The sequence below is a fragment of the Drosophila hydei genome, unplaced genomic scaffold, assembly GCF_003285905.1.
Source record: "Drosophila hydei strain 15085-1641.00,03,60 unplaced genomic scaffold, DhydRS2 tig00000001-arrow-pilon, whole genome shotgun sequence".
NCBI lineage: Eukaryota > Metazoa > Arthropoda > Insecta > Diptera > Drosophilidae > Drosophila > Drosophila hydei.
In genome coordinates, this window is record NW_022045643.1 from 2929059 (window position 1) to 2955334 (window position 26276).

General features: G+C 42.3%; 2 protein-coding genes across 6 annotated transcripts in view; both read right to left on the bottom strand.

Moving 5' to 3' along the window:
- Positions 1-9421, bottom strand: part of LOC111600528 (calcium uniporter protein, mitochondrial) — a 41642-nt gene extending 32221 nt beyond the window's left edge. Inside the window, exons 1-2 of one of the 4 annotated variants that reach the window (XM_030225941.1) lie at positions 9003-9421; positions 8250-8510 (exon numbers count right to left, since the gene is read on the bottom strand). In XM_030225941.1, coding sequence (XP_030081801.1) covers positions 8250-8375 — 126 coding nt within the window. In that variant the 5' untranslated portion in view covers positions 8376-8510; positions 9003-9421. Of the gene's footprint in view, positions 1-8249; positions 8863-9002 lie in introns of those variants that run through there. The other 3 variants (XM_030225942.1, XM_030225940.1, XM_030225943.1) reach the window with 3 other exon arrangements.
- Positions 9422-10969: 1548 nt separating this feature from the next.
- LOC111592320 (bifunctional heparan sulfate N-deacetylase/N-sulfotransferase) overlaps positions 10970-26276 on the bottom strand; it is a 50534-nt gene continuing 35227 nt past the window's right edge. The window contains exons 3-6 of one of the 2 annotated variants that reach the window (XM_023304439.2): positions 25342-25551; positions 13660-15544; positions 12065-12417; positions 10970-11279 (exon numbers count right to left, since the gene is read on the bottom strand). In XM_023304439.2, coding sequence (XP_023160207.2) covers positions 11177-11279; positions 12065-12417; positions 13660-15544; positions 25342-25551 — 2551 coding nt within the window. In that variant the 3' untranslated portion in view covers positions 10970-11176. Of the gene's footprint in view, positions 11280-12064; positions 12418-13659; positions 15545-15624; positions 15938-25341; positions 25552-26276 lie in introns of those variants that run through there. The other variant, XM_023304440.2, reaches the window with a different exon arrangement.

The window sequence follows — 26276 nt, forward strand, 5'->3', positions numbered from 1 at the left end:
ACACACTCTCAGTGGATTCCAGGTGACGTACGTATAAAGACAACTGTCCGTTGCATACTTTTAGGCGCCCCTTAAAAGACAGCTTGAACGTAGAGTCTTGCTCAACTAACATCACTAAGCCTGGAACAAACTTAACAGACGTGCATGTATTATCCCAATTTAAACCGTTTGCAGCTATTTAGACAAATATTATCTTAGCTAATTTATGAATTCTGACAGCTTCAAGAGAACTGCTTTAATAAACATAAACTCGACGAGCTAGAAAGCCATCAGCTTAAGTTTATATTTGGCTTAAAAAAATTAAAAGACCATCAAAAGCGTAGAATCAAAAGTTAGCCAAGTTGGCCAAGCTAAAAGCGACTCTCATTCATGGAACACAGCAACAAAACGGCATGGAATTCAAAGCAGCGCGCTGCTTGGGCAGGCGACGGAACGAAACTGCAGAATATTAACCCTTTCTAAGCCCTTCCTACCGATTTTGCCTTGTAAAATGTTGGCTGTGTGCCAATTGCCAGGCAACGCTTAACAAAGTCGCGTGTCAAGTGTCGCATGCGGCCGAGCCCGGCCCGGCCCGGCCCTAAAGCTGTCCAGGTATACCCTTTCAAGCAGCTGTTAGGGCTGTTAACGCTTTTGATTGCCATTGAAAGCGTAATTAAAGTCAACAAATGGAAAACATAATTCAACACTTTCACAACATAATTGAAGCTTGCCAAGAATATTTACGACCCATCAAAATAGACACAGCACAATACAAAAATTGTAGCAATAAAACACACCACAAAAAAACTGTATTACACTTGACCTTCCTTGACTTATGGGTAACACCCGGCCACACCCGCAAATTGGCAACTCATAAACAAGATAAACAGTTAACAAAAAACAACAAAACATCAAATAAATAAATGAATGTATAATCTAAAAAAATATATAAATAATAGCTGCCTCGATCGAATTCTATAAATATTTAAACCAAAAAAGCTCGAAGCTAAAAAAATAATAAATTAGACGCCTGCGTCTATATAATAGTTTTATATAAACTCGACATGTCTATAGCTAGTTGGCCGTTTTTTTCGCAATGAGTAAATAGAAATACATTTTCAACGTGTAAATATTTGGGTAGTTGAAATGCGAGAAAGAGACCAGAGCAGGTAAATGAATTGAGTAAACAACGAGAAGCAATGGAAAAGCCAGCCGCAGCAGCAGCTGAACACAAGCGACGGAGACTATCAAAAATATCAACGAGACTGTCAGAAAAATGTTTTGCGCTCTGGCATAACAGAAAAGCAGATAAAAGCAATGAAATACGAAAGCCAGACAAACTAAAATTAGTAACAGATACAGTCAAACATCCATGTGGATGTATTAGAAAATGAAATGAATTTCTGCGAACAAATCAAAAAGCAGAAAGATATGAAAAAGAAATGTGCAAAGCGTTTATGCTATTTGTCGCCCCAGTCACAATTTAATGAGAAAAAGCCAGCTGGCGTTTTGGACGTTTGTGTTGCGACTTATAAACATGGCCAACACATGAGTTGCCTTTAAGGCGAACAAAGCTACTTAGTACACACAGCTTGCCCTCCTTTCGCTCGGCTCTTGTCTGCTAGATTCTGTATGCTATTTAGGCTGGGAATATGTTTTATGGCCCGTTTTGGAATGCCGAATGCACCTTATGGGAATTGGGCAACGCATTTAGCTAAACACATTTGAATTATTGTCTTTGGCAGAGTGGTAGGCTAACTTGGCTAACGGAACTCATGCGCACGTTGCGTATACGTCACGAGGGCATTATGAGTCCAGGCAATTATCGCCACAGTTTACATAGCTCTAATAGTTAAATACAAGTAATTTGCGGATGCGGGTTAGAATTAAAGAGAAAAACGCTGAGGCTTTGAGTGAGTGCGGTCGGCAAATGAAGCTAGTTAAATAAATGAATTCAGCTTATTGAAAATGCAAGTTAATTAAACTGTTATTTAACGACCCAACGTGTAGGCACACAAAATTGACGCTAAAAAGCTGCTAAAACACTAAAATTTGCCTGCGGCCAACGTCGAAAGCACTAATATTTACATACTGCTGGCCCAGTGCCAACATCCAACAAAAAGTGGCATCTGAAACAGCGAACTGGATAAGCTTCACGTTTATAGAGAGTAGCTAACGTGAACGTAGAGCTGGCGTCAACAAATTGAGGCATTAAAACCCTCAAGCAATTTAAAGGACGTAAACGGATGCCCGTTAGCTGAGCCAAGCATAAACTCCGGATACGCTAAGTGCGTGCCAAGCTACGGGCTGTAATAACAGAAATGGCAAAAGTATTCCTGGCGATTTCAGCATCAATTAAACCAGCATCACAGAACGATCTGAGTAATTGCATTAATCATTTAAAACAATTGCGCAATAACACAACTTACTTCATTAAACTTCTGATTAAAAGTTGCATACTTTACAACTAACAATAATAGAAAACTGAATGCTCGAAGTGAATAATTTCTCGCATTAATAAATGCAAAAAGACCGCACACTCAAAGCCTGACTGTATAAATATATTTTTATTTAACATGACATACAAGAAAAAAGAGACGAAGAAGAAGCAGAAGAAGCATACAAAGTACAAAGAAAATAAAACTGAAGCCAGCTGCCAGCTGCCAGCTGCCAACGCCTTGAAAATCTGCACGAAAAATATGCTTAGCTTAATGCCACACGAAAAATGTGGGTCTTACATCAAGACGTATCCTTTGACTTTTGAGCATGTATGAGTCCAATTTTGCATGCGCCTTTGGGAAACTGCGAGTCAAGGCGTCAACTCTAAAGGCACGAACCATTTTAATTTACTTACAATTAGATAGGAGGATAGCATTAAGCAAATTCTGAACCTTGAATATAGCGCGACTGCGCTGGCAATGCAGAAAGGACACGCCTTGCTTCGGAGAGCGACCAACGGCGCGTGATTATAAAAAATAAAAAAAATAGCAAGGCGTGTCAACCGAAAATGCTAGCACAACTGAAACGTGGCTGCGTTAAGTGGCCCACAAGCTGTGCCAGCTCCTACGAACAGGACATGCAAACGACATAATTCTGGCAGTTTATAGTAATAAGCAAGGCGGCAACAGCACAAAGCACAGCTGCAACACACCTCAAATGCTCTAACCAGTTGCAGTTGACAATTGGAAAAATATAATTTAAATTTTTAGAACCTTTTTAACTAATATGATTGTCAGCTGTTTTAGGCAAGACTCTGTAAGTCAATATAAATTGAAATATTTATTTATTTATATCACACACTTCTATCAAATCAAATTCTAAATATATTCTGATAATAGTTCTTCTATTACAGCGACCCAATCATCTTTCATTTTTAAAAAATAAACAAGTCTTTTAATTTCTTAGCCATATTCTAATTACACCAAGTTCATACAGCCAATACTTACAAATCCAACCAGTTAACAGCCAATTAAGGCTGTTGACCTAGTCGACTTCCTTTCTTCGTATACGCAACCACAACTCACAACAAAAATATAATCCAAAGCAATTTATGTAGCTCATTTTGTGCTAAGTTGCTTTAGGTGTGAGACATTTGCATATAATGGGAAAATTTGCACTCGTGGCACACAGGGAAGCTGAGCAGCTGACAAGGCTGGCCATGGGGACTCGGACTGGGAGTTGGCAGCTGAGATGAAGCAGCTTCTAAGGTAGCTGGGCGGCTGCGGCCGGGCACTCAACACATAGCATAGACAAGACAGTGGGCGTAGCCTTAGACACGCCCTGAATTATTAACAGGCTTTTTATGCAGTTAACTTGGAGGTTTTCTCTGTGGCTTTGTTGTTGCAGAACCTTTTAAATGGTTGGAAATTTATGCAAAGATTTTTGGGTAAGAACCTCTGTCTCGCTCTCTGCCTCTCTTTCTCTCTGATTTTGGGTCCCTCGCGTAGCGCTTACAATCTAAATATTTGCTATATAAATTAGAGAGCCAGCTTCAAGTGCCACTCAGCATGGCATTTCCTGTTGTTGTTGTTGTTTGCTGTTTGTTGTTTGGCCAACGCATTATCAACAAGCAGAACCAATAAATTAAGTTTAAGTCTGTGCCCAAGATCAGCAAATATCCTTGAATACTCAAGCGTCAGCGCCCTTTAATGTGTTTCAGTATAACTTATGCATAGCATTAAAATGTTTTATGTTCGCTGGTCAATGAAAGCCGCGAATTCAATTGCGATGAATTCATGAGCGAAAATATTTGCATTAGCTAAGCACAACATTCAAATGCTGATAGCAGTTATCAAACACAGCTGATAAGGGGGAGCTAAAAGCTAGCGACAAGTAACTGACAAACCTTTTACAGTTAAGCATGCACTGCACTCAATTGCTGCATATGCATCAGATACTCGTAACATTGCAGTTAGTTCAACATGTGTTTTTATGGCTGCATGTGGCAAGAATAACAAGAAGCAGAAAGGGGCGAGTCAAAACAAACCAAGTGGCTAAAGCAATTTACCGATTGGGGTGAGAATCAAGCAATAAAATCGACATATCATGCCGGTGTTTAAACACCCACGCAGCACTTGTGGTGCTCATTGTGGTTGGGATGTAGAGTGGGCTTTGTTGGTGGTTTGTTAGTGCACTAAAAGTCAAGAGTAGAACAATAACACGCAAGGCTAAACTAAGCTAAACCAATTGGCCGAAAGGTAAATTGAAATGGCAATGGCAATGGCAAACACACACTCACACACACACAGATACTTATACAAACAATGACACAGCTATATGTATCCTGTCAGATATTGAGCCACAGTCGACGACAACAAACGTAACTTTGCTGATGGAGCGCGACAAGTTCTAATGAACATTTAAGAACTAAGTGGATTAGAAGCGACTCTCGTAGGCAGAGTGTGTTTGAGCTAATTAGGAGCGTATGCCAAAGACTGCAGCGATAACAAAATCCTGCCTTCTAGATACACAAACTATTCCACACATATGCAAATAACTTGCAGCTGCTTTGCCCTTGGTTGGCGCTGCTTGTATTTTTAGCTAGCTGAAAGATTTTGGCGTTCTGATAAATGTGGGAAAACGTGCACAAGCTTTCGAGTTAACTGTTTGAGGCTGGTTGGCTGGTTGGCTGGCTGAATGCCCAGGAGAGTTCACGAGATGGGGCAGCAAGGATAAGTCGTATAAAATGCAGATTTGCTGCGGTGGCTGTTTCTGAATGGGTTAAGCCAAATGGCTTTTCGGGGGCTGCCAGGTGGAAGAAGGAAATTTTCACACAACCCTTTGCTCCACTTGAAGTTTGTGCATTAAAACAGAAAACTTGCTGATCCAAACAATGGCCAACATCTCGCTGCGCTGCAGATTATGAAGCGTTGCGCTCAAACGAATTTGTTAATTGTCCAACTCGCAACAATCGACTGCAATGTTTGAGTAACTAGCAAACTTTAAGTGCTCCGTAAATATCTGTGCCTCATTTGTGCAGACAAACAGAAAACGAACTTTGAACCAGATTTCAGCTCAAAGATAAGCAGTTTTTAAACAGAGCAGCCGAAACTAAACTATTCGAAGCGACAATCGTTACTAAGAAATGGAGAGAGTTTCGCTAAATTGTTATCTAGAAATATACCCTATACCCTGTTCACTTAAAAGGTTATATTGGACTTGGGAAAATGTTTAAATAAAACTATTTCCAAGCTCTATTTGCCTACGTTCAGTATGTAAACAGTGTATTGTGCAGTTCCCCACAGCCGACAGCAATTATTTGACTTGCTTTGATTTTGTTGCCGAATAAAAAGAAGTATAAATATCATAAACTGATAATGAAACTTATCAAACTACTTGAAAGGGCAGCCAGCGATACTTGACGCGTTAAGAGACGTGGGATTATAGTTAATATAAGAGACACTTGACAAATTAGAGATATCTATATATATGAATACATATACATATAAATAAAGCAAATATACCATGTGCTGAAGCTTTCATGCTCAACAACTCAAGTATTGCACGCAACCTTAACACAACAATGCAGCTTTAAACATATATTAACTGATAATTAAATAAAATACCGACTATACTCTATAGTATATAAGAGTATAAGCTGATTGTGGGGCTTGCTTTAATAGATCTAAATAGCTTTCGAGTGCCATTGGTTAAGCGCACACACACAACGTAAGTGCAAATGAAAATTAATCAATAAGGTCGGGTCCTTTGTTGCCTTGTTTTTGTTATTGTGCGAGCTGGCTTTTGTATGTTTATGCAACAGGATAGCAGGCAGGATACTCTGCCACGCTGCGGCTGCAGAAATCGGTGCATAACCGTGCCTTAATCAAATATCAATTGCAATTGTTTTTGTTTGCCTGCATATGGGCAATTTATTTACAGCATTGCCACGCCCCAATACCCTGGGTCGGCAACAAGGAAAAACAAATGGAGAAAGCACAACCAATGCAGGGCATACAGCAAAAAATCCATGCAGGGCTAACGGAATTACCCGGTCCGGGTCTGGTTGGGTCCACTCTAACGCAGATTTTGTGTTGTGCGGCAGACCGAATGGCGCCAATAAAAGTTTTGCAAACATAAACATGGAGAACATTGGATGGAGAGGGGAGGGGAAGGAAAGTGCCAGCAAAAATAACGAACAAGAAAACAAGCTTTAGTTACAATTTGAAACAAAGCCCCAAGTGTAAGCGAATTGGGAGATGAAAAGTAGAGCAAGAACGTGCCGAACTAAAAATTATGACAGGAAACACAAACGGCATGAGGACGAGACCAAAATATCTGGCGACACTTTGTGCACCCTGTGTCTCTTCTATGATGTATGTGTAATTGTTCAATCAATGTTGTTGTTGCTGTTGAACTCGTTTTGTTGACTTTAATCAGCTTGCAAATTAAGTGCCAAAAACAACAGCAGCCAGCATCCAGCAACAACATGTGTCAGAGCACAAGGAAAACACAATATATTGTAAATAATATGCCGCTATATCTCTCGCGACTATCAAATAATGTTGACATGGTGACTGCTCCACCCAGCCGCTCTGCTGATATAACTTTTTTTACAGCGCTGTGTGACACTTTTTGTCAACATTTTTGTATTGTTTGGGCGAATTCGCATTGACATAGGCAAGACAAATAGAAGTTCTGCTCTCTTGTGTTTTCTCTCACTTTCCCTCTCTCTTTGTCTCTCTGGCACGACCAAACAAATAACGATGAATTTTATCATTTCGTATGCAAATCGCGTTTGCCATAAAAGACCATGTTATGGACGGTGTGCGTAAATAATATTATTTGAGGCTCGCTTTTCCTGTGCCTTTCGTTGCGTGGGCTGTTAAATGTATCACCTGAGGCCGCCTGCAGATAAAGTTGTCACTTCTCCGAAAAAGCCGGTGCAAAGCACTGAAAATGCTGATAGGGAGTGACCCCTAAAATGATGATTCACAAAAAGTTCAAATGAGTAACGTGAGAAAGAGCGAGAGAGTGATTAAGAAACAATATAAGTGCATTCACACAGTTTGAGCTTCACTGAGCGGAGCGCTTACAATTCGCAAAACAGATCGCTCTCAATGACGTATAAATGCAAAAACAAGAACCGCGTAAATTTTACATATTGTTAGCTCACACACACATGCTTAACATTACCTGATTGCGCCATGTGACTCAATGTGAGCGAACTTCAATTGAAGTTGCAGACAAAAACAACATAGATAGAGAGAGAGAGAGAGAGAAAGAGCGAGGCTGAGCGTAGTAATGGGAGAGCATGGGAGTTGGCGATTCGGCTTACAAGTGTGCGAAAGCAAAGAATAAAAACAAAAGAAAGCATGTGAAAAAGACAGGGAATGAAAAGCAGAGAATATAAGATTATACAATGTATACACATTTATGTACGAATGTATTTATATATGTAGTATATGCACGTTATATATAAGTGTATTGTTATTTTGTTAGCATGTTTCTACTTTCGCATAAATTTAAATAATTTAAATGTGCACACGAACGTTCTCAAACTCACGCATGTTGTATAATGTAAATATGTGTATATATGCAGGAACGTATACATACATACATATACATATACATACATACATATATATACATGTATGTTATATGTTATACTTTTTGTCGCTGCCGGCAGCAAAGTCAAAGAACAAGTGTGTATATTTTTATAATTTCGAATAGTCGCCGGCAGACTACAGCTGCTCCCCCGGAGCGCCACGAGGCACACACACGTGTGGGAGTCTGCGTGCGTGTATGTATTTATAGGACGTTTCACTTACCAGCGTTGCGAAAGTCGCACTCACCGGCTTTAAGCGCCAGCCGCACCGCTCGAGTGGACGCAGACTGGAACGGCACATCAGGAGCTGACCGATGTTGCCCAGTAATACGATGCCGTGCCTGGACATGCTGTGGCGCCTGGAGCTGGAGCTGCAGCTGGAACTGGCGTTAGTGCCAAACTTGCAACTTTCCACGCGAGATCGCAGCAACAACAATAAAAAAAAAATCCCCTTCTATGATTCACGAGTATAGAAAACGAGGCGCTACAATGACAAGGGAGGCAGAACCAATGAGTAAGAATCTTGCTACTGTCTCCAGTCTTGTTATTGATGTCGTAGTAAAAGTTATTATTATTATTATTGTTGTTGCTGCTGTCTTTTCACTTGGCTGTTAAAAGAGATGGCACTGCCTTCATTCGAAATTGGTCCAACTGAAACGGATTTTGCAATTTTCAATTGCAAAATCTTAGAATTGGCAGGACCAAGGCTGTATTTACTAATATTTCTATTCTAACAGAAAAAACTAACAATTTCCAAATTTTCCAAAAAGCTTATACTGAAAAAAAAATAATTTGTATGTTGTGCCTTTTTAAATCCGACTGACATAAAAATTTGTTTTTATGCTAGATGTAAAACTAAATGCAACAGTGCCATACAACAACAGTAACAGTAACAGCAACAGCAACGACAACAAAGGCGGCGCGCAAAAAGTTGGAAAGACGAGAATCAGACGAAGAGTAAAGGGTAAGAATTTACCGGTTTTAACTTTTTTGTTTTTTCTATTTTCACTAAGAAACTAGACGCGGCACATGTTTCGCACAAAATAGAGAAAGACGATCGAAGATGCTTTGGTTTTTGATATTAACTGCGTTATATATATATATATATGTATATATATTTTTTTTGTTATAAATATTTAATTAAGCTCGAGTGGCGGCTTTGCCGATTATTTTGCTTCGCACTTTGCACTCGACTGGCGTTGACTTTGGCAGCGACGTCACTCGACGGCACTCGTGATGGTAGCGGCGGCTTTTTAGCTATTGTAGCACGGTGTCTAATATTTAATTGAAATTCTAAATTTATAAAGCTTAGGCTATAACGAAAACAGCCGCAGTTCGCCGACGAAGTAGCCGAACCACGCGCATGTAAGTTTGATAACAGACTGCTGTTAAAATTCCAATCAGGCTGCTTCACCCCCTTTGGCGCAATCGCATGCGGCGAGTTCGAAAGTTCGACAACAGCTGAGCTGTCTATTGTTAATCGGCGCCGGCTGGTATGCACACACACGGGTTTCGATAAGAACTAATCGAACATTTTATAATTACACCATTGTAATATATTTATTGTATAATGTTTTATAAAATACACAAGAGTGTAGCTATATTTTCACTTGTGTAATATTTCTAAAATGTGCATTGCTTTTATTAACAGAAAGTTGGACATAACAGTGCGCTAGGTGGCCGTCTGTTAAGTAACAGTTTCGTTAAGTGAGTATTTTCGTTAAGTTTAACAGTCGTTAAATGTAAACTAGACATACTGATACGGTAACGCCAAAATTAGCAGATGCACAGTACTTGTTCGTTCACTGGCTGCACAGGGTGATTATTAAAAAGCTCGACGTACTAACGGTTTTATTTAAATAATCAGAGTTCGAAATTCATTTAAATTTTCGCTTTTATTATTGTCGCATTACGAATCTAAACTTTTAACTAATTATATATATATATATATATATATATATATATATATATATATATATATATATATATATATATATATATATATATATATATATATATATATATATATATATATATATATATATATATATATCCAACTATACAATATATATACTATATATAGAGCTTTGCTTAGTGCTTTAAAGGTTTCATTTAAGCATTTTCCTTGTCGTTCGCTGCGTCCGCCTAAAAACATTTATAATACACACTTAAAACAAATAGCAGCCTTATTTAAATATACTATATATATATATCTATATATGTAACATATGTATAGCACTCGCAACTGTAAATATGGGCTTCACAGTTTTGGCATGGATTTAAATGTTAATCAAATAGTATACAAATTGTTGGAAACAAATATTTCTATAGTTCAGTTATTATTTCTGCAATTGTTGTGTGCTTGGAGTCTTTGATAAGTGAGTTGACAACAAAAGTGTTCTGAGGTATTAACGAAATGAATCAAGTCGCAGTTAATTGGGCGCATAATTACCGTTACAAAACGCTCACGTAATTGGCTCTGATTTTTATGGGCTTTACACACATTTTTCCTTTCTCTCTCATATTTTAATAATTAATGTTTTTGTCATTTTTTCTTCTTCTTGCTAGCATAACGTTTTTGAACAACTAACAAAGCGCATGAAATGCATTTATGCATTTATTCATGATGCTTTCTGCTATAGATTACAATACACTGGCAGCAGAGACATTCACACTCACACACATACATGCACAAATTCCATTATACTATTTACACAATTACGCACACCTATATACGAACATACACACACACATACGCGCTAGTTAACTGTTTTTGTATTCAACTGCCAACTGCAGCGACATCATTAAATTGCAACAACAACAAACAAGATTTATGCATATTCAAAGCAGCTAATTATGTTTTTTTTTTCTTTTTGCTTTTTGTTGTTTCTGTTCGCTGTCGCTAGCTCTGCCTCTGCCTCTGCCGATACCGCTGTCGCTGCCTCTGTCTCTGTCTCTGTCGCTGCCGCTGCTTCTCTCACTGCTAGCACGCATAGTTCTGGGCGCCGCCGCTGCCGCCGTCAGCTGTAGCCAATGCAACTGTTTCCTGAGTTTCGCACGCATTTTGCGATATTTGTTGCCGCTAATTCCAATTCCTAGACCAATTCCAAGTTCGACTGCGCCAATGGCCACGCCTCCAAACAGCTGCTATCACGTGCCCGTCGACAAATCATCCTTGAGCCATTGCGGTATGGGACGTGATCCAAGCTTCTTCAGCAGCTTTACCAGCGCCGTATTGTGGTTCAGATAGTAGCTAAAAAAGGAAAGAGGAAGAGTGTTAAAAAGAGCGTAAGCAAGGCGAAAATTCGAACTCGAAATCGGATTTGAAACTTAACGGCTGAAGCTGGAACTGATTGGTTCCATCTTGTCAAATTCTAATAAATTGAAAGTAAAGACCCAACCCGTGTCAGTTGTAGGAGGCAAGTCGAAATTTCTGTGCTATTAGAAATGAGTTTCTCATCATACATTATTGCCACATCATCTGTCTGTCTAAAGAACTCTCTAAGCTGCTTCTGTTGCATCAAGTGTTTCAGGTTTCCTTTTCATATTTGATGCTCCCTATGCCGTTCATTGTGATGTCTAATAAAAGTGGCTCGTTTAGCAGCTGGAATCACTGAATATAAAAAGGGCTCACACCAAACTGACAGCTGGCATCCGGAATTGCAGTAGTACAGCAAAGTGCACTTTCCACGGCCGCAAAAATGCCGCACACAAAAACCTGCCGCCCCATGGCCGACTCCCAAAGCTCTTGCCTCTTGCTACCGCCCACAACTATTCTATATACACACACACACACAAAAGCACACTCACACTCATATACAGTCATGTGTGGGTGTGTTCATTAATCCTTCACTCAAAGCAGCGTTGCCAGCGCCAGTGCTAACGTCGTCGCTGTCGACGTCGTCATCTGTCTGTCGCCCCAAAACCAACCCAAATCACTCATACGACCCGTTTTTTATTCCGTTTGCATTCGTTTTGTGTTTTTTCCTTGTTTCATTTTTGTTTTTTTTTTTTTTCTGTATTTTTGGTTTTACTTACCGCTGCAACAGCTTGGCACTGCGCTCATCCATTTGGGGATATTGGCGCCCCTTGGACTTGCCGAGGCATTTATTGCGCTTCTCGCTGACAGCCTGGCAGTAGAATCCCTTTTTCACATCGTAGCGCAGGTGATTGGAATAGTCGAGGAGCGGTTGGATTTTCAAAAAGCGCTGCAGCTCGTTCATCACATCGATGGGATTGAGCCGCAACTGCTCGCCATCGATGATGTGCAGCTGCTGGGCAGGATAGTAGGCCAGCCAGTGCTCCAAATGCTGTGCGTATTTGCCCGGATTTAAGCAGCGATTGCGCAAATCCTTGAGTGCACGCGGCGCCGAATCGCTTGCAGTTATGACCTGGCAAGAGCAAATGTCAAAAAGTTAAAGACACGATTCATATATATGTACCTCAAGTTCATGTGCTGTGACCAATTTAATGGTCTGCTTCAGACATTCGGAGACTTCGGGTCGAACACATGTCAAAAATGTAGAGCAAGGCAAGCAAATGTGAGGCGGGTGAAGGGGGCGAAAAACATGTGTTAAGCTGGCCAATGCTGCAGGTGCAACTAAATATGCTGCAATTGGCATTGCATGCAGCTGTTGGCCAAAGAGGAATCTGCATGCAAATCGAAAAATGATGCCGACAAGTTGTTCTATCTAAGGCGACAGACTCTGAGTTAGGGAGCGGACAGAGGAGCGGAAGCGATTTTGTGGAGCGCCAAATGAATTTTCATTTTGAAGAGCTGCTCTCCAAACAGCTATGGCGGCGGTGGCAGTGGCAATGGCAGTGGCAATAAATGCCACATCAAACCAGTTGCAAATGCAGCTTGTGGTTGCGTTTCATGTTCTGCTTGACTTAGCTTATGCTGAATTGATGGATAGTTCATTAGATTTCTATGCATTTGCAGCTGGCAGCTGACAGCTGTTGACTAATGAACCAAAAACAATCTTGCCAAAAACAGAGCTGACCAAAGAGCTGTGTGTGTATGCATCAGAGTCGAGCAGAGGAGTCTCTGCTGCACGAGTATATTTGATGTTTATGCACTGGAAATTATATGGTAGTTACGCTTTAGGCTTAATTGCTCACAAATGCCTGCCTCAACTTTATTTGAATACTTTCGTTATGGATCCAAATGGAACTCGTTAATAATGTTTGCTAAAATTGTCTGGCAAAAGGACATAAGGCAAAAATATAGAGGATATTTGTTGTTCGAACCATAGTTGCTTCATATTAGTTAGTTACTTAAGCTAGATAGAACTATGTTTGCTTCAGATTTTGTTTTGAATTGTAGCAAATGCCCAGCGAGGTTGAGATATCTTAAAGCTTATGCAAATTTTATATACAATAACTTCATAAGGCTTTGATATGGCTGACAGTGACTTTGAGACACTTTTCTATCAAAGCTGAAACTTCTAAAGATCTGATAGACCCATATATATATATATATATATATAATTGAAGCAATGATAGCTCAAAAATTTAAAGAGAATGAGGGCATATAGTTCTCAGCTTTAAGTTGCCATCACTAAGATCTACATATTCATGGAATTCAGGGACATTCAAAGCCTCTCCCAAATGTTCACCCTCTGCTCACTCACCTGATAGAAACTATAGTTGTTCGCTATGACATCGCCGTGAGCGCGCTGATGCTGATACCAGGAGTAAGCGCGTTTCGCTGGCGATATTAGAATCGTCACGATCTTCGCATGGGGCAGCAGTGCGTGCGCCCGCTTAGGCACCGCCTCGCCGTCAAAGTAGGTGGCACTTTTCTCGAACATGTAGCGCGGTGTGCCCACTGCAGTGGGCATGGGGGAGCTGGTGTTGGGCAACGTTTCCGAGGGAAAGAAGTCCATATACCAGTCGAGGCCTCTGTAGTAGTTGTTGCCATTGAAGAACTGCACCTCCTCGAAGGTGTCCGGGCTGGGTATGTTGCTGGCCACGCTGCCGTGCATCGAGAGGAATGTGTAGAGGGCGGTGGTGCCCGTCTTCTGCGGCCCAATCACCAGGAATTTGGGTAGTGAGTCACAGTTCTTGGTCTTGGACCAGATCTTCTTGTGGCGCGCATCGTCGCAGGGATTGCCCCACACAGGATCCACCTCTTCGGGATGCAGATGGAAGTACATCTCAGCCAGTTGTATGGGCGGTGCAGAGGCCAGCTTCAGATTGGTCCAGCATTGCAGGAACTTGATGACCGATTGGAATGTGTAGAGGGCCAGGCGATCGGAGCCATAGTTGGACATGTGCGTCATGAATATGTTGATGGGATTGTAGACGATAGTCTGGAACAGCTCGCCACCCTGTATGGACTCGTCCAGCTTATCCCGCCCACCTGGATACCTATCTATGTACATGGTGTGGGTGAACAGGCCACACGTCTGCCTGGGCAGCACCATTATATTCCGATGGATAAAGCCACGACGCAGCCGGGCGGGTCGCAGATGTGGATACTCCTCTGTGGAGGTGACCTTTACATTCCACACCTGCTTCCAGGCCATGTAGAGCAGCTCGTGCGCCGGATAGACACCTGAATGATGCGGCGATATCGAGTAGCCAGAATTCGTGGGTATATTATGCTCCTTGGCGAATGCATAGTTCAGCTGCATCTCGGCCATGAGCAGGGTGAGATTGTCGTAGAGGTGCGGCTGCTGGTGCTTCCACATGTGCGAGAACCAATTGAACTCCTGCACATTCTGCAGCAGAAAGTCGTCGCCCAGATTCTCCTCCCTGGTGCCGTGATGGTAGTACTTGCCGGAGAAGCCCAAATTGAAACGGAACCCGGGCACCATGCCTGCAATGATCTTTTGCGTGGCAATCAGAGCGCGCACATCGTCCGGTCGCAGGCGTGTGCTCTTCTCGCCCACAAAGATGTCATCGATATCCACCAGGATCATGCGCTCCAAGCTGAGACTCAGCTGACCATGACTCAGGTAGCTAAGTGCGTCCAGAAAGACCAGCCGATGCAGCCAGAAGCGCAGACTGCTGCCAAAGAGCACGCGCTGTATACCATCCAACTGGCCGCGATCCTGCAGCACCGTGGTGAGTGGCAGTTGAACCTGACCCACACTGTCCGCCGGATACTCCTGGGTGTTGCGCTGCGCCCACTCCACCGGCTCGTAGGTGCTGTGATTGTGCTGAAACACGGCCCAATCGTCGCCCGGCAGGGCACCCCAAGCCGTTTCGCCGGCACGCGTTAGACGCAGCACCGAGGAGCCCGGATTCAGGCTGGCGTCTCGCAGACGCAGATTCGTGTGCACGAAGAGCGGAAAGTCGCGCAGCTGGGCACCGACTAGCGTCTCCTCGCTGGGACTGACGAAGCCCACAATGCCCACAGAGTACTCGCGGCAATACTTGTCCAGCAGCTCTCGATTCCACTTGTCCATATTGAGATATTTGTCCAGATTCTCGAAGACAATGACGCCATAGCGGCCTTTGTCCAGATTCGTCAGCACCGGCAGGCTCTTGCCAGCCACCTCGATTTTATATCTGCAAAAGAGAATGAAGGCAAGGAAAGAATAAGATGACGCAAAAGACAGTTAAATATGTGAGATGCTCGTTGCACGTACTACATTCCAGACTAACATGGCAATCGGAGGAAGAAATGGAAACTGAAACTGCTGGATTTCTCAGTACAATCCTGTCAGAAGCTGTCAAAAGCAGGGACGTAAAAAGAGGGTGCCAAACTTCATGTCAAGCTTGACACGCACACATAGAGACACAATGGGGCTAGAAAGAGTGAGCGAGATAGGGCTAAAGCTGGCTTGGCCTCACACAGCGTTGCATTTGACACCAGCTGTCAGAAGCTATTTGCTGCGACACTCAAATCATAAACTATTAAAAACATAGAGAAAAGTATTAAAATGAAAATGAAATGGAAATTGATTCTGGCTGGGCATGTTGTAAATTTTAATAAATATTTTAAACTTAATATTTGATTAAACACTTTAGTCATATTTGCATAGCTTGCTGCGATTCCCTTATTAATATTCATAAATATTTCACTCGCACACAAAACATGCGCATACCCTGTTGTCAGACATGGTGTGGGTATACTAACTGTGTGAGAAGAATATTTTGAAGTGAAGCATGATATGCTCTGCTCTATGTCTGCTTGTCCCTTTAGCTCTAGATTTAAGCCTTGCATATAGCTCAATCTACAAGCCCTCCACTTATCGACTTACTATACAAATAAGCCAGGCTAACTTCACGTCTATCACTATCGTTTACACCTCGTTTTAATTCATTTGCATATTTGCATTGAATGGAAAAAACCTCAACAATAATTGCATTGCACATTTTTGGGCAAATAGTTCGCAAAAACATATAAATAAAATGAATTTTCAATATTATTATTTATCCACCTGCAGTTGAACGTGTTTGTCTGTCTGTGTGTCTGTCTGTCTGTCTGCCTGCCTGCCAGTTTCTGTCTGTCACTTGCCATCCGGCTAAAACCACCAGCCAAGTCTGGTTCATGTGCTGATCCGCAAACACCCCAAACCGAAAGCCACAATTTAAAACCAATCCCAAAACTCAATTGAAGCCCCTAATGCGAGCCCCAGGCAGCGCCCCAAGCTCGAATTGTGCGTAAATATTCAAATATTTTCAGTGAAATGGAAATTCCAATTGATTGAATAGCTGTGTGCGTACGTACGCTGGCCAGGAATAGCTGGTTACCTGAGCGTATAGCTGCACCGGCTATAAAGCACATTTGCACATATGCCACGAGCTTCATTTCGGCCATTTAGTTGGGGCTTTACAGCTAAACAATAATAACACCAGCCGAAACCGCCAAAACTGTACAGCTTACAAAACTTGGCTACTTTGTGGAAAATGCGAGCGAAGCCACGTAAAATCCCAGTGAAACGTAAAAACATCAAATGTCGGTTGCCAGCAGGCGGAGGCACCCACATGGTAAACTCTTATTTTTTTTGTTGGTAAAAACCCTTTCGAATAAAAAAGTATTCGGTTTTTTCGTTGCCCAACGAGCAGTCGGCGAAGCATATTAAAATATTTGCAGGTGGCACGGGCTGCATAAAAAGTCATAAGGCAAAACATTTTATGCTCATCTATATGTATATGCCACTGAGGGCGCTGTGGGCGTGGCACATTATTGATAGTTTTTTCATGCAATGGGCTTGACAACACAAAAAAATGGGGAAGAAAGGGCATTACTTCTGGGCCACACACACACACACAGACACCCCAAATAGCCTGCACAGGGGCTTGCGGGTTATGGCTGAATGAAAAATGCGAGCTGCGCTGACATACTGCATGCATTGCATATTTTATGTCGCGTCAACACGAGACCATATGTGTCACATGGTAGAAGGGTAAACCTCGAACCACGCCCCACCCTTATGCCCTAACATACACACACAACCCGCCGGACACCATTCCAAATGGGCGTTTGTCCAACGGGATATTGAAAAATCGCACGCTGAGCAGTCGCCGGGGCCAAAGAAAAATAATGAAATGTTAACTGAACCGAGTCAAGGTTCAGATAAACCCAATGGGAAATACACTAGCGCCAACTCGATTTATATTCCAATCAAAATTGTGCCGCTATTTTTCATTTAAGCTATGTACAAAAGATATATAAACTTTATTATCGGTTGGAGCTTCAGTGTGAGTTTGTTTTTATTGTTTGTATTGAATATTTAAAGCTGAAGATTAAATGTTTACAAAATAATGGCAATATAGATAAATATTGAAAATTAAAGATAAATGTCAAACTAGAGCTGCAGTTATATTAAAAGTTAAAAGTGTGTGATGAAAGCCCACTTAAATTAATGCAGTAAATGCTGCATCGACTGTGAAAGGCTTGAAGATTAATTACTTCTAAAGAAAGAACTTGTTTCAAATTTGTACTTTAAATGTTAACATGCAGCAGCTGTCTAGACAGGGACTTGCAAGATTAATGGTTAGCAAATCAAGAGATTTGATATACAAATGCTGCCAGCTACATGACAATGCCAACGTGGCCAAGTAAAGGTGAGCGTATTTAAAACATTTTCATTGCATACTTTTAAGGTGTTGGCACTTTAAACGGCTTCTCGTTTGGCTCGCACGACTCGCATTAATTAAAACGTTTTATCAGCGCAAAATGTTTGTTTAATTAACTATGTAATGGCACATGCCATTCTATCGCCCACTTACTTTCACTTTCTCTCTCTCTCTATTATCTCTCGTTTTTTTGCTGCATGTTTTGTTGCCTTTGCACTTATACCCGCTTGTGTTAATATTTGAAATTTAATTGCCAGACGAGATAAACGGAGCAGAGTGCTCGAAGCTTGAGGCTGGGTAGCGAGGCGTTTCATTTACAGGCCCGCAGCGGATTTGTTTTAAAAACCCATTAACGGGTATTACTTGCAAGTAAATAAATGTTTTTTTTTAAGCCCATGTGTGTGTGTGTGTATGTGTGGAGCTTACGCTCATTTGTTTGCATTTGTACGAGGCGTTAAATTATCCTCAGGATGCACGTAAAACTGCAAATGCCATCATGAGCTGCTTGTTTGTTGTGCTGCTTGTCGCAGTTGCTGTTGCTGCTGTTGTTGCTGCAGTTATTTCCCGTTGTAGGTGCTTGAATGTCGCTTGCCCTGCTGCTGCGTCTACTCGCTCGTTCGCTCGCTTATGCAGCGCATTAAATGAGCTTAGTTTTACTTGACTTTCCACTGCCACTTTGGCTTACACTTTCTAGTCAGCTGAGTGTCCCGCACACAACCACAACTAAACCAACCAAGCAACCAGCCAGCCAACTACTCTCCCACTCTGCCATTCTCCCTCTCTCACTCTCCATCTACAGCTCTTTTCAGCTTGTAATTTCATTAGAGCGCTTTAGGGCCAGGCTTCAGCTTGTTTGGCATCTTCTTTGGCTTGCCGTCGTGTTGATATTTGCGTCAGGAAATTAAGCTGCAGGGCTTGAGATAGAGAACGTTTCGCGCTAATCGAAAAATCCGCAATATTTAGTTTAGCTGACACAATGTCGTCGAGCTTAGCCTTTCGCTGATATCCTTGATCTTTGTGGCATAAACAGGTGCACGCTTAACCAACAAATGTGCCAACAAAAAAAAACTTTGTTGTTGGCCAAAAAGTTCGGCATGATTAGCTGCGAGAAATGTCGCAATTAGGTGGCAAATTTTTGCCATAGCAATGGGAATATTTAAGGCAACTTTTCTAATTGGCAGCAGACTGTGGCAGCCAGGCAACACGTGTTGCAAATAATTGCGGCACCAGCTTAACCTCGATAAGTGTTCGCTGTATGTGTGTGTGTAAGCCACAGTGTAGGCCTACAAAGAGCTTTGTGAAGGAAATCAATATATTTGATATATAGCAAAGCTTTTATAGCTCAGCTACTACAGAGTGCAAGCAGTATTAGTTTTCTACAGTGCTCCTAAGATATTTTAAATATATACTTGTGTCTAAACAAAATGTCAATTATTCATATAGTTAAGCCCAGTAGAGGCCAATCGGAAAAAATATATATTGCACAGTTTTGAGATTGGGTAGACTGTAGACCTTTGAATTGGGTCGAGGCAAGTCGATCAACGAATATTATGCAATTGGTTACGCCCACTATAACGCTGCTTGTTTATTGTTCATTGCATATGCAAACAGCGGACTAACAAAGGTTACTCGAAAAGCAATATATTTCATATTTTATATAACATTGTTCATTGATTCAGTCAGTCAATAAACAATGGCTTTATCTATAAAATATTAAACTAGTATATATATATATATATATATATATATATATATATATATTTATCATGTATAATATACTAACTGTCAGAGGAGCTATCAGTACTAAGCCGTGGATTAGAGTATAGAATTCAATAAACATTTAGACATGCAGCTAAACTAATCAGTTATAAGTTAACTGCATTAATTATACTATTATTTATTATGAAAATAATATATTATCAATAAATATTGATTAATGAATAAAAAATATAAATTACAATAAATAAAAAATATTAAAAAAAAAAAATAAAAAAAATAAAAGAAACATAAAATAAATAAGAAATAAAAAACGAAGGAATAAAAATTAAATTATTAAATAAATTAATTAATAAATTAAATTAATAAATTATAGTTTCAGAAAAAATAAAATAAATACACTAAATAATAAATAATAAAAATAATGATTTAATAATGTTGCCTCCATAAATTAAAGCTAGTCTCAGCACAGCCCAGTCTCATTTGATTATTAATAAATTCGATTATTACACTTAATGAACTCAGTCTCTTCTCATTTGCAACTATTTCCATTTGGCGTGTTTAATCTATTGTAAGCTTGCTTTTCCATATTTCTAATTAGTACATTTCACCTGTGCATTAAAATACGCGTCAATTGTAATTAGTTGTAGTAATTAGGTAATGTTTACGAAGTGTAGAAGTGGCAGGAGTAGAGACTAAATGAGTATATTAACATATTTATGCTGCCTGCTGCTGCTGGCATATAAATAATTGAGAGTAACGCTTCAAGCATCAATGGCGTATTAGCCGGGTTGGAGGGCATTTGCACCTTTTAACCCAATTTGCAGCCCTGGCTCGTAGCACGAATTAAGCCATTTTCGGCCATTAACATGGCAAAGAAGTTGCCACTTATTATTAAGCCAGCTATAACGCTACGTGCTTGGAGTCACTGCTAGCAGAAGTTGCTTAGCCAACTTTAGTGCCAATCTATATATCATAAATAAAAGCTATCCCCACGGCAAGCTACAGTTACTCTTGGCCAGGACACTAAACAATGTGAAAATTATACAACAAATGGCCATTATATGGGCAATGCTTGGCTGGGGCGACGCCTCGACGCCTTCGCACGACAAAGCAAAAGCGTGGAGGCAAGAGAGCTCAGCTCAACTCGGTTCAGCCAGTCGTGGGCAATAAATGAGTTTAAACTAGAAAATTTATTATACGCGGCGAAACTACTTAAGTGAACGGCAAAAAAAAAGAAAAGAATGGAAACAGTCCCAGCCCAGGCAACTAGTCAGGCAGTCGTGGGGTTGGGCCAGGACACGCAAAGGCAACGTCCTGACATTGTGGCATCCCGAGGTTCGCGACTTCGCGACTTTGCGTCTCCCTCAGCGCCACATGCTTAGGCCAATATAATCACATAGCGCGGCAGCAAGGGCTAACAGGCACAGTTTCGATGTGCCACAATACAAGCTGGGGGTAAGCCTGGTGGGCGGGAGGCGTCCTGCTGCTTGAGTAATTCAATAAAATAACCAATTTGTTGAAAAATAACAACAAGCGGCGGCAGCGTCGACGACGATGGCAACAACGCACAAAAGTCAGCCAAGCCAACTTGTCACAGGCAAAGGCAGAGGCGAAGGCAACAACGATGAGGCTGCAATCTGAGAATAGCTGCGACAGCAGCCACGTACCGAGCACTAGAGCAAAATATTTTTTATTTATACGTAGCACACACAACAGCACACACAACAGCACACACAGACACACACTGCTGTGCACATGGACTATATTGTATAGCCATATTTACTAGAGGATCGACCTGCTACATTGTCGCTGGCTGGCACAGTGGGGCAGCATGCATGGAGGATGTAGCAATTGGGTTTATGGAAATTTAGCTTGTTTATGTATGCATGAGCCGAGAGCAAGGCCAACAATTTGTGTGCACTTGGTTGGCCAATTTGCGCCACTGTGCCATAAAATGTCGCAGGTTAACTCCATTGACTTGTGAAAAATTGAAAATAAAAATTTTCCGCGACATTATTAAAGTAAACATTGGCGCAAAAGGGTGTGATTATGACGAGCCAAGGAGCTGTGGCAGCTGCCAGCCAGATTGGGGTAGTAGTTGGGCGGTTAGCTTGGCTTGAGCTTGTTGTTGCCGCCATGGCAAGCTTCCAATTGTGGTGGCTGTTTATGGCGTTTGCCATGTGTCTGTAAATTGACGTCAGCGAAGCGGCTGCTCTTGTTGTTCTTGGTTCGTTGGCTGCCGCCGCTGCTGCTGCTGCTGCTGCTGCTGCGCCATTTGGCATTTCGCGTTTTGTAAAGTTCGGGGCTCCCAGTGGCGCAATCAGCGCCAAACCAAGCCAACCATAGGGCTGAGTGGGTGGGTGTGTGCAGGTCCTTTGGCAGCGCCACAAAGCACGCTATTTTATACAGACCCACTCGCAGAGGCACACATATGAGCGGGTGGATGAGTGGGCGGCTGACATGGCAGCCCTATGATAACAAGGCTGCTGATGACTTCCGTGTGCTGACTTGGTTCAGCTCCTCTGCTGCTGCTGTCGGCTGACTTGGCTCCAGCTGTTACGCCGGCTCAGTGACTGATTTTATTAGCAGCGTGCACAAAGCCAAATCAAAAATTGAAAATAAGGTTAAGTAGCTATTACCCGGAATAATGCTGAGCCAGCGTGTAGCGTGCCACCGTGGGCGTGGCAAATGGCAATTTAATAAACGCACAACGATGCCGCCGTTTTTCTATGCTTCTGTTTTTTAGCTTGTGTAATTACCTTGGAAATTCCATTAGAATTTCACGGCGCATTAGTGGCCAGAAGCAACCAGCCAGGCAGCCAGGCAGCCAGGCAGCCATGCAGCCAGCTTGGCGTGTTAATTCTGTTGGGCCACTTAAAGGCCGATGCGTAAACCCAATTGGATGGGCCGGCCTTACGGGCGTTAAAACTTTGCAAAAGTTTTGCATACTTTTTGGGACTGGCAGCCATTTTGCTGCGGGGCAATGCCATTTGTCTGCGCTGCTCAAGCACAAAATTGGGGAGCAGCGATGAGGGAAGCAAACGAGGGGAGTGGGGCGGGACGGGGCACCAGGCAGGCAGGCAGCCAGGCAAAACTTGGCAATCAATCAATTGGGCCAACGTCAGGTTTTTGGCTACAGCTAATTGGAACAGTTGGCAAAGGGTGCGATGGAGAGAGAGAGAGCACAAAGCGCCAGGCAGCCAAGTGTGACATAGGTGAGTATGTGTGGCATGGGCCAAAACTTGCAACAATTAACCGGACAGGAGGCAGCCGGCGTTTAATGTGTGATAGTTGCAACATAGCTAGTAGCTGTATGTGTGTGTGTGTGTGTGTCTGATAAAGTCAGTGTCCATGCGACAGCATGCGTCGCACACGCTAGAAAGACAGCGAGTGAATTTTTCATGGCTAATTGAGTGGCAACTTGGGCGCAATTTGCTGGCGCGCACATAAATAATTGATAATTAAGTAGATGCATTGCAGCGCAGCACCTGCAACACACACACACACACGCTGGCTGTTGCAAGCGCGCATAAAATATGGCAATGCAGTTGCCTGGACACGATTGCTCGCGATTCCCTCACACCGTGTGTGTGGCAAGAAATTTATACTGCCGCATTGTTGCTTTGCTCTGTCATGCATATGATGCTGCTGCTGGCACTTCAGACTAACACACTAACACACACACACACAGATGGATAGACACACGCTCACATATAGTACTCATCAACTGTAATGAGATGGTAATGCTAATGAAATTTGTTGCTTGCTTTGGCAAAGTTTTCCTGGCAAGCCCAGGCGAATGCTGGGCTGCTGCCTGAAGTCAAGAGCTCTAATGAAGTCATTGATAAGCATACAACAAGCCACACACACACACACACACACACACAGATACACCCATTCAGTTCCGCACACTCAAAGCGAAGCGAACACATATAAGCGCAAACTGATTAGCTTTTGAGGCAGTCAAAATCGTTGTTGCATATTCGGCTGCAGCGCGTAGACAATAGCTGACAGACAGCTGTAAGCGAGGGGGGCGGGGCGGGCGGGGCATTGTGAGTGACTGAATGAGCTTTGGCCTGACTCTTGCTATTTGTACTTGAAATCTCATTAGAGTTGAAGCACTTTGGCTGACAGCAACAGCGGCATCCTTGAAGCTAGTTTGGCATAACGACGAAAATTTAATTATATAACACAAAGCAAGCCAAGGCAGAGTAGAGCGAGAGAGAGAAGCAAGTAGAGAGTGAGTGGGGAGGTGGGCAGAGAATGTACAGAGAACATATCAACAAAAGCCAGCAGCAAATTGAAATATTTTTAGCCTTTTGACTTGTGACTCCTCTTCTGACTTCTGCCCCAACTCCTGCCTGTGAGAGGTCAGAGTTGCAGCTTTTAGCTTTTCTAGTGCCTTATAACCGCAATTTGCACACGTGCCCTTAATTTCTCATGTTCAAGTGGAAAGTGTGAAAATAAATGGAGGTAAAAAAGTAAGAAAGAAAATAAAATTAAAATGAAATAAAATGTTATTGAAAAGTTGCTATGGCCACGTCATGGCAGCCCACTCCAAACACGCTTTTCATCCAGCTATCCAGCTGGTTTTATAATTGCGGTTTCGCAGAAGGTTGCAACCTGCGGTCATTGCGGCCAGCAGGATACCCAAAGCATGCCTTGGCTAAAGAATTGCTTTTTGTGCCTGTCAGGCAAAAAAGGGCCAGAGAAGAAGCGGCAGTGGTGCCGGTGGTCCTGCCTTAATTGGAATAATAGTAAAAAGCGAAGCTTACATGCTCTGAACAATGGGATTATACAATAGTTAAAGCTTTGTCCTACTCCAGCTGCTGCCAAAAGCAGACTACAGAATGCAAAATATTTAAGTAATAGCAAAATGTAATGAGCTGCTAGAGCTAAGCTCAACTGATCTTGAGCAGAGAGAAGTGCAAGTGCTTCGCTTGGGTTAGAGTATGGCACATCAGTTAAGACTAACTGCTGACTAAGCAGTGCGACATGGAACAGGTGCAGAGCTGGGATATAAAGCAAAAAAAAAAAAAAATAAAAAAAGAGAAAAAAGTAGAGAGACAGACATGACGCTCGTGGCTTCCGCTTGACTGAGAAGCTGCAGGCGTAGCCCACTCGACCACAAAAGCATAAGTTGCCAATTAAACTCGAACGCTTTGCTTGCTCCTCCAGTTGCCAGCAGGGGCAGGACAGGGCCAGTGACAGTCGAGAGGCTGAGGCATTAATTTCATAACCTGCCTTTTTATGGCCAGCTGCCCAAATTGGGTCAACATTGACAATAGCCAAAGAACGCAAGACGTGGCAGTAGCAGTAGAGCTGCAGGCAGCTGAGATAGATGGCAGCTTGAGCCAAGCCCAGCCCGCTGGCATCCTGCTCCACTTGCACACTCGCCACTTGGCACTATGCCTGCGCAATTCACAATTCATTTCTGGTGTCGGTTACGCTGGCACTTCCGTTTGCAGTTACTTTGGGCGTAATAATTGCGTCGTTGCCTTTTGCAATTATGCAAATTTGCTAGAGCTAATTGTCTGTGGCTCCTCTTTGCCGGCACTTACTTGATCCGATTGTACACCAACAGCTCGGCAATGTCGCGGCCCAGGCCCGAGTACGTTGTCTCCACGAACACCAGCACCTTGGGATCGATGCGTAAGCGTGCCTCGGACCGATGATCAGGCGCTGGCGAGGCATCCCGTATGTGCTTGCCCGCCGAGTTAATCATGCGGCAGTTGATAATGGGCGCCGGATGTGTATCGCGCTGGATGAGTCTGTAGAAGAGAGAAGAGAGATCAGTCAATTAAAGCTGATAATTATACTAAAGCTATGAAAATACCTGTGTTCTTGCATTTGTCTGATGCACACAGAATATTCTTCAAAGAAAATTCATAAAAAAAGACACAGGCAGCCGCAAAAGGACAAGTAATTGGTTGCACAAATGGTATGTGCCAGCCAAATTGAAAGCCGCAACAACGCTACGTATGCGCAATATGCAAACTACGACAAAGAGACAATAGCAGCTGCTGCCAATACAACAAGGCAAAGATGTTGTGTGCGGTATACATATCTTCTTCTCTGTTGTTGCTTTGTGTGGTATGCATATCGTCATTTGCATTGTTTTCGCCGAGCTCCCAATGGAGCTCATTAACTATCCGAGCTGTTTTCAAAGGAAAGCAAACAGCTTGGTCTGTGTGCTCGGCTTTAATCATTCGTTTCAACTTTAGCAATTCGGTTAGTTGTGTGACAGCAAAACTTTGTAGGTATTCGATAATTTTCTAACTAACTCGGACTCGCACTCCAACTCTGGCTGCACCTTTGAACTGCTACAACTTTTCTTCCTCTTTCTCTGTCTTCCTCTCTCATTTGTTGCCCATTTGACAACAGCAAAGCATTTTGTTATATGGGGTCTTATGCAATTTTCACATATCCGGCAGTCAAGGCTGCAACAATTTCGCAAGCGGCAGACACTGAAGCAACGGACGCCGCTTAGTCAAAG